Source organism: Babylonia areolata, chromosome 11, assembly GCF_041734735.1.
Source record: "Babylonia areolata isolate BAREFJ2019XMU chromosome 11, ASM4173473v1, whole genome shotgun sequence".
NCBI lineage: Eukaryota > Metazoa > Mollusca > Gastropoda > Neogastropoda > Buccinidae > Babylonia > Babylonia areolata.
In genome coordinates this window covers 40,014,526-40,023,303 of record NC_134886.1, presented here as the reverse complement: position 1 = coordinate 40,023,303, position 8,778 = coordinate 40,014,526, and the positions used below count along the sequence as shown (strand labels likewise).

At 39.7% G+C, this 8,778-nt stretch overlaps 1 protein-coding gene across 2 annotated transcripts in view; it reads right to left on the bottom strand.

Annotated features, from left to right (window-relative positions):
• Positions 1–897: 897 nt before the first annotated feature.
• The window catches only part of LOC143287726 (zinc carboxypeptidase-like), a 28,529-nt gene continuing 20,648 nt past the window's right edge, over positions 898–8,778 (bottom strand). The window contains exons 12-13 of one of the 2 annotated variants that reach the window (XR_013055991.1): positions 5,757–6,159; positions 898–1,101 (exon numbers count right to left, since the gene is read on the bottom strand). Coding sequence is in view for 1 of the 2 variants with exons in the window: in XM_076595964.1 (XP_076452079.1) it covers positions 1,292–1,479 (188 nt within the window). In the remaining variant the exon portion in view is untranslated. Of the gene's footprint in view, positions 1,480–5,756; positions 6,160–8,778 lie in introns of both variants that reach the window. The other variant, XM_076595964.1, reaches the window with a different exon arrangement.

The window sequence follows — 8,778 nt, the reverse complement described above, 5'->3', positions numbered from 1 at the left end:
AAGTCAATCCATGACTGAATCAGCTAGTCAGTCCATTAGTCACTGGGCCAGTCCATGAATGAATGCACGAGTCAAGTGGACACTCATTCATATTGAATAATGTTGACGGCCAAAGACAGTGGATAACTAAACAAGTAAGTCGATCAATCAACCAATCCGCTCCCCCACCCTACGACTTCTACACAGAAAACCAGCCAACTGTTCAATGAATAAAGTAATCAATCAATCAGTCAACCAGTCAATCCCTTACCCCTCCTCTCACTCTTCCCCAAATCCCAAAAGAAGGGGATTCTCCCTCATCCCCCCCCCCCACACACACACCCCACCCCCACTCCATGTTGTAAGCTACAGCCAGTAGACTGCTACTCGGAAAATCAGCCCAATCAATCAATCCATCCATCCAGCTATCCATCCATCCATCCCCCCGCCCCTCTCTCTCTTTCGTCCCCAAATCTCAAAAGAATTGGATTCTCTGCACTCCATGTTGGCAAGCTGGAGCCAGCAGACTGTTACTCAGAAAATAAGCCTAATCAATCAATGAAGCAAGCAAGCAAGCAAGCAGCCAATCAAGCAATTAGTCAATCCCCAGTTGACTGCTACTCATAAAATCAGCCTTATCAATTAATCAATCAATCAAATGTAGAAGGCCAGGACCAGGAGACTACGGAGGAATTCCTCTCCCGTGGGGATGATCTGGGTATGGGGCAGCATGAAGTGACCTTCACTGTAGTAGTAGGGTCTCAGCTCGTAGCAGTAGGAGTAGATCCCAGGCTTTTCCTGCAGGGCCCAGTCCTCTGCCGCGCCTAATGCTCCGTCCGGGGAAGGCCCCCAGCCCCTACCTCCGTCCCCTCACACACATACACACACGCATACAAAACGACATGAAATAAGTGCATGAATTGTTGGCAAATTTATTGGGTTATTGCTTTGCAAATTATGGACTCCACCAATAAGAGCCATACGGCCGGCCTTTTCTGCAACATTGGTTTAGGGTATTTTTAACCATGTCACACGGGTAATACATTTGTTTGTGTTTTGTTTTCCTTTCTATTTGATAATGTTGTTTGGTATCTCCTTTTTTTCACAGTTTTGTGACCAGTCCTTTTCTTTCCTTTTTCTCTCTCTACAGCCCTACACCATTTCCAACTGTTCATTCCAGTACTTGAAAATAGGAATGATAGATACAGAAAACTAAAGCCGAAGGAGGGCGTGATTCGGAAAAGCTAGACAATAGTGAAATGGTAGCCAACATCAAAGAACAAAAAATGAAAACGAAAACAGTTCGAGGTGTTCAGGAGTAGATGTTTTCCATCAGCACGAGAAGACTCTGCAGCAGCTCATGTCCTGTGGGGATGATGTGCTTAGGGTCCAGGACAAAGTGTCCTTCCCAATAGGTCCGGGGTCTCAGCTCGTAGCAGTAGGAGTAGATCCCAGGCTTCTCCTGCAGGGCCCAGTCCTCTGCCGCTCCTGAAGCTCCGTCTGGGAAAGGGTGAAACACAGAACACATTATGGTGTTTGAAGGGAAGTGTAAGGGGTCTACTCCGTTAATCTGGACAGAAGAAGAAGAAGATCAAGAAGACTGAATCTTTAATGGGAAAAGAATTAGGCACAGTAAAGGCCTTTTTACAATTCTGCCCATTTAACGACCCAAAACATAAAAAATAAAGTACGACACAAAACATAAAAATAAAGAAATAAACTGAAATAAAATAAAATAATAAGAACGACGAATAAGAACAAGAAGAAGAACAAGAAGAAAAAGAACAACAACAATAACAAGAAGAAGAACAATAAGACATATCGATGCAAGATCGTTGCTGACGCAGAAGAGCAAAAAACGAGAACAAGAACAAGAAGACATAATCAATCAATTCAGCATCGTTGCTGACGTAAACGAAGCAAGCAACGTCGCTTTGACTCCTGAAAAGTAAGACACCCACAAAGTCCATGCAAGCCCATGCTGTTCGGCGCTTTCTATGAAGTGGCGTGGCAAACAATAAATATTTTTTAGTCACTTTTATCTAAAGATCCCCATGAAAGAAAAAAATGGGTCCTCCCAAATCATGTAGCTGTTCGCAAGCTGAAATAAATTGCCCAGCTGGCCTGTGGGACTTTGTACGATAGCGAAGAACGTTTCTCTTGCTTCTGGATGTTCTGACGACATCAGCTTTCTGAATCTCCACCACGACGGGAGGAGTCGCGTTATACCTGACACGACTTCTGTAAGCGATCACTCTGAATAAAGACACGTTGACAATGAAGAACGAAGTAAAAATCTTAATCATTGAAGTAAAGGGTGGCGATGGTGCTGGGTGATCGGTACTGTATGTGTGACCACTGTTATTCTAGTCTGTTATCACTGGGGAAAAACAACATATATATATATATATATATATATATATATATATATATAGAGAGAGAGAGAGAGAGAGAGAGAGATGTATATCTATATATTTATTTATTTATTTACTTATACAGTTCGTACAACATAGTAGAGGGATACAGGCGCACGTAACAACTGAATAATCCTTTCGTAATTTCAAAATAATTTCGCAAAGATTGATAAATGGAAATGTTCAATCAACAACCAAGAAAAACCTGAAAAAAATTGAGGGGGAGGGGGTCACTTGAAGTCTAATTTTGAGGGAGAGAATCATTTGTCCACTTGATATGGCTGCAGTTTCGTCCTCTACTGTAGACATTCTCAGCTATTTCGGCTTTGACAGTGAAAATCAACCATCGTGGAGACACCAATCACAGTTGAGGGTGATCCCAATGTATTTTAGTGTCCAGGAGTCGTAAGTGCACTATGACCAATGGCACCAAACAGAGAGGCACATAGTGAAGAACTAACTCGCCACTTTGGAACTCGTCCTCTTCCTCCACCTCATCATCACACAGAATTTGTACGTCAGGACGACTCCACTAAGCCATATTTGCGAATGAAATTACAGTCTGCATGCAGTCGTGTTTATTTATTTATTTACTTACTTATTTATTTCTCTCTCTCTCTCTCTCTGTGTCTATCTGTCTGTCTGTCTGTCTATTTCTCTCTCTCTCTCTCTCTCTCTCTCTCTCTCTATATATATATATATATATATATATATATACATATATATATATAGATTGATAGATATATAGATATGTGTAATGGAGTAAACTGGATTATTGGGTTGGAGGTACGAAAACAGCTATTCTTTACCAATCAGCTAAATCTGAGACTTCAAACACAAGGTAGCTTTAAAAAAGATAATTCTACAATTGATTATATGTTTGTTTTGTTAGCCGCAATACAGAAGCAGTTTGCTAATAATCGGAAATTATGTTGCCTTTGTTGATTTCGAAACAGCATTTGACTCAATCCCCAGGAAATTGTTATGGCCTTTCTGTTAAAGAATGGCGTTAGAGGCAAGCTCTACAAGTGTATCAAAAGTATGTATAGTGAAGTAAAAGCTAGAATAAGAAATGGAGCCAGGTTATCGGATTATGTGAGTTGTACTTATGGTGTGAGCAGGGTGATGTACTTAGTCCTGTTTTATTTTCTCTTTTCATTAATGAGCTTGCATTAGAGATTATTGAAAATGGGCGGCATGGGGTATCATTTGATGTAATAGAGTCTTTCATATTGCTTTTTGCTGACGATATTATCTTATTATCTATATCAGTAATTGGGTTGCAAAATCAATTGGATAATTTATATGCTGCAGCAGTTAGACCAGAAATGAAAGCAAACATGGATAAAACCAATATTGTTGTATTTCGTAAGGGAGGTTATCTATCTAGACATGAAAGATGGACTTATGGCAATGATAAACTCAGTGTAGTAGATGCTTATAAGTATCTTGGTATTTTGCTTTCAACTAGGCTAAGTTTTAGTTTCGCTTCTCAGGATTTAATGAACAAAACAAAGACAGCTTCATTAACTATTATCCATATTATGTATAAGTTTAACTGTAATTCATTTAATATTCTTACAAAGCTTCTTCGATTCGCAAGTACAACCGATATTACAGTATGGTGCTGAAATATGGGCATTTGAAAATGGAAGTGATGTTTAAAAAAAATCATATTTTTGCTATGAAACGTTATTTGACTGTTGATAATCGAACACCTAATGAGTTTGTCTATGGAGAACTCGGAAGACATCCGATTCATTTGAATTCGTATGTAAAGTGTGTGAATTATTGGCTAAAGTTAACAAGGATGGACAATAACAGGATACCTTGCAAAATATACAAAGTATTGTTAAGCTTAGATAATTATGGCAAAAAGACGTGGGTGACTAACGTACGTAAATGGTTGTATACATTCGGCTTTGCATATGTTTGGGATAATCTGGGCGTTGAAAGTGTCAGTGGATTTCTTAAATGTTTCAAGCAAAGAATTATTGATTGTAGGTGGCAGGATTGGTACGATCATATCCAGACTAGTGATAGATTTTAGAATACAGAATGTTTAAGATTGGTAATAACGTGGAACCATATATTTTGATTAATATGAACAGATATGTAAGAAGTGCATTATTTAAATTCAGATTCGGTGCTTCAGATATAGCCTGCCATCAATACAGATATAAGGGTAAAAGTTCAATGAATGTTTTATGTCGTTTATGTAATGCAGCTGAAAAAAACCCAAAACCAAATGAAATCATATATTGTGTTCTGTTGTTCTGCCTTGCATGATATAAGGATAAAACTGATTGAACCCAAGTATTATCAAAACCAATGTCTTGTTAGACTGAATCTACTTATGACATCCAGAAATGAAACTGTCTAGACTAACTTGCCTTTATTTTGTCTACAAAGCACTGAGGCCACTTTATATTTGTTCAACTTAGAATGTAAGCATGTGTTATGTGTTATGCTATTTTTGTTTACTTTTGTTTAGAATGCATGTTCATATCATAAATATTATTTGTGTGCAATTATGTATACCCCTTCAGACTGGGGCTGGGGCCTAATCTGAATAAAATAGTCACATTCGCATTTGCATTCTCTCTCTCTCTCTCTATATATATATATATATATATATATATATATAAAGATAGATAAATAGATATATGTAATTGAGTAAACTGGATTGTTGGGTTGGAGGTACGAAAGCAGCTATTCTTTACCAATCAGCTAAATCTGAGACTTCAAACACACAAAGCACACAGACGTTCTATGCAAAACGCTTGCCACACAGTCATTGGACCAATTAGTGAAAAAAACAACAACCTTTCCATGAACAATTATTCAGCATTCACTGGGTACATGTCTGCTGATCTGTGTCTCCATCTGTCTCTCTGTCGCTGTCAGTCTGTCTCTTTCTCTGTCTCGCATTCTCTATTTTCACACACAACACACACACGCGCACGCACACATGCTCGGAAAAAAAAAACAAAAAAAAAAAAACACGCACACGCGCGCGCGCACGCACACACACTCACACAGAAACACACACGTGCACGCACCCCAGCCCCTAACTCCGCCCCCTCACACACACACATACACACACGCGTACAAAGTGACATGAAATAAGTGTATGAGTTGTTGGCACGTTTATTGGGTTATTGCTTTGCAAATTATGGAGTCCACCAATAAGAGCCATACGGCCGGCCTTTTCTGCAACATTGGTTTAGGGTATTTTTAACCATCGCCTGTCCTGTCGCAAGGGTAGTACATTTGTTTGTTTGTTTGTTTTCCTTTCTATTTGATGTTGTTGTTTGGTATCTCGTTTATTCATGATTTCTTTTTTTTTCACAGTTTTGTGACCTTATCCTCTCTCTACAGCCCTACACCATTTCCAACTGTTCATTCCAGTACTTGAAAATAGGAATGATAGATAAAAAAAAAAAATAAAAAAAAAATTAAAAAAAAAAAGCCGAAGAAGGGTGTGATTCGGAAAAGCTAGACAATAGTGAAACGGTAGCCAACAACAAAGAACAAAAAAACGAAAAAGAGAACAAAAACGAGGTAGTTTGAGGTGTTCAGGAGTAGATGTTTTCCATCAGCACGAGAAGACTCTGCAGCAGCTCATGTCCTGTGGGGATGATGTGCTTAGGGTCCAGGACAAAGTGTCCTTCCCAATAGGTCCGGGGTCTCAGCTCGTAGCAGTAGGAGTAGATCCCAGGCTTCTCCTGCAGGGCCCAGTCAAAGGACCCCCCTGACGCTGCATCTGAAGGCAGCAGCAGACAAATGAAGAAGATGCTGGCGTGTGTCAGGCATGCGGACCGATATATATATATATATATATATATATATATATATATATATATATATATAAAGTTGCCATGGTGGTTACAGTCCTACCCCGCTGAGCAGACATGTCAGACGTTTTTGTGTGTGCGTGCTTGTAATGCACATATCATGTGTGTATCTCAACCCCTTCTCTGTGTTTGTAACATATATCACGCGTTTACAACGCAAAGCCTATTCGTAAATTTGTATGTGAATACAGCATAGCGACAACTCGTGAATATTCATCTCTTATCTGAGGACATGGGTTCGATCTTCACAGGAAGCATGCTACCGTCATGGGATCTGACCGGCCTCTGGCTGGGTGCTGTCCAGAGTACCATTGTGCATGCTGCGGAGGAAAATGGGAAGACTGGGATCACGCTATTAATTTTGATGTCGTCAACGTCTCGGGTGTGTAAAGCAATGACTAAAAGGCATATACAGTACTGCAGGTAGTATTCTTCATTCTCGGACCTGGTTGACTAAGAAAAAAAAGTGGCAAACATAGATAAATCTTCAGAGCAGTGTGCTGACCATCCTTGTCTATCATCATAAATCAAAGAAAACGTGGGTCAAATAGTCTGAGCCACCATGTCCTGCTCCCATGGTGACCTCATCTTCGACATCCATCCCGCTTCAGTCCCTGTGGTGAATTTGATTTCGAGATCCTTTGTCTCGGCAGAATCGTGCAAACTGTCGGTGGGGGGATTTGCTGGAGGTGAACACTCCACAGGGAAGGAGGTGGGGGATCGAGAGTGGGAGAAGGGGAGGTGGGGTGGTAAAGGGGATGTGGGTAGTGGTGGTTGTGGGTGGTGTGGGGGGCTCTCTCTAAATGGATCCTGAGATTATTAGCCATTGTCGAGGGGCTTCGCAGATGATCTACATATGTATAACCCGGACAGACAGCATTCAGCACCATCGAAATAACACTGCAGCGTTGTTGATTCTTCTTCGGTGGCCCAACGGTCTGACATTGATAGTTCCCGAGGATTTCTAGAGCTTGGACTTCTGTTGTTAGCACTGGATGAGTCTGTGTTCTGAGCAATCGGATTGAGTGGAATGAGCTTAGGGCTTCAGAGAGATCACGGAAATTTGAATTGATATGATGATGATGTTAATAATAATCATAACAACAACAGTAATAATAATAATAATAATAATAATAATAATAATAATAATAACGATTCGATTTCTGACAAACTATTTGCATGAAAAGGTGATACCAAACTTATAGCCGAAAACGTAAATCTATATGCAGCCACAGAATGAGTCTTGTCCGAATATAGCCGCAGGATCAATAAAAAAAACAACAACAAAATACCCCCATCTATCTCCTCAATAAACAACACCATCTATCTCCGTACATACATCCTAAGCAGAACTCTAAGCAGCTATTTAGGTGGCGTCGTGGCAGAACCGGTAAGAGGTTAGACTTCTGATCCAGTGTTCACCGTTGATCAGGGTTCGATGTCCCGTCTGCACAAGGCGTTGGTCCTTGAGAACGTCACTTTGCTGCGATTTTCCTCACTCCACCAAGGTTTGAATATGCCCTTGACATCGATTGGGGAAAGTCAAAAAGGAGGAAGGAAAACATTGGGTCCCTTCCTCCAATGCCGAGTCCTTGCCACAGTGGATATGAATTCATTCACTGTGCCGAAGGTTATGGAACCTTTAATCTTTAAATGTTAATCGAACAAATCTTTATTCACCGAATGAAAGCCGGAGACACGGTGTGAGGGATAAAGGATCGGCGGGTGGTGAGCGCGACTCTCTTCGTCTGCTAGAAATCGTGTTTAGTTTCAATATCAGACTTCAAAATTAATTAATTAAATCGGTCATACACTTCAAATCCCACTCGTACATACGAGTGGAGAAGAAGAAGAAGAAGAAGAAGCAGGAGAACAATTTTTAAACTAATGTGTTTCCAAGTTGAACTTCCGGTTGCTGTTGTTGTCTTTTGTTGTTGCTTTTTTGTTTGTTTGGTGTGTTTTTTGTTGTTGTTTTTTTTTTTGTTTGTTTTGTTTTTTTTGTTTGTTTTGTTTGTTTGTTTTTTATTGTTGCTTTTTTTCTGTACGAATCAAACTCAGATAACAGATAACTAAATGCACTGCAGATCGAAATAGGAAGAAAAGAAGGCGAAAACAGAAAACAGATTTTGCAATGAATGCAATATGGGTACTGTTGGGGATAAACTTCATTTTGTTTTAGAATGTCCCCAAAATACTGTAATTCGAAATAAATTGATACCATATAGATATAAATCACATATGTCAATGTTTGGTTTATGCAATTTATTCAGTGCTGGGAAGAAAACACAACTTAATCTAAGTAAATTCATAAAACTTGGAAAGGTTGTGTAACTTTTGTTACTTCTAAAAAAATATTTGTCAGTATGTTTAAGTTTGATTTGTTTTGTTGCAAATCATCATCAGTGCGCGTGTGTGTGCTTGCGTCGGTGTGCGTTTTCGCATGTTTCGGAGACATCGTTGGACTGAAGTTGTGACTCAGTAAGTATGTATTGTTATTGTATCCTCCACACCCCAGAAGGGCCAAAAGG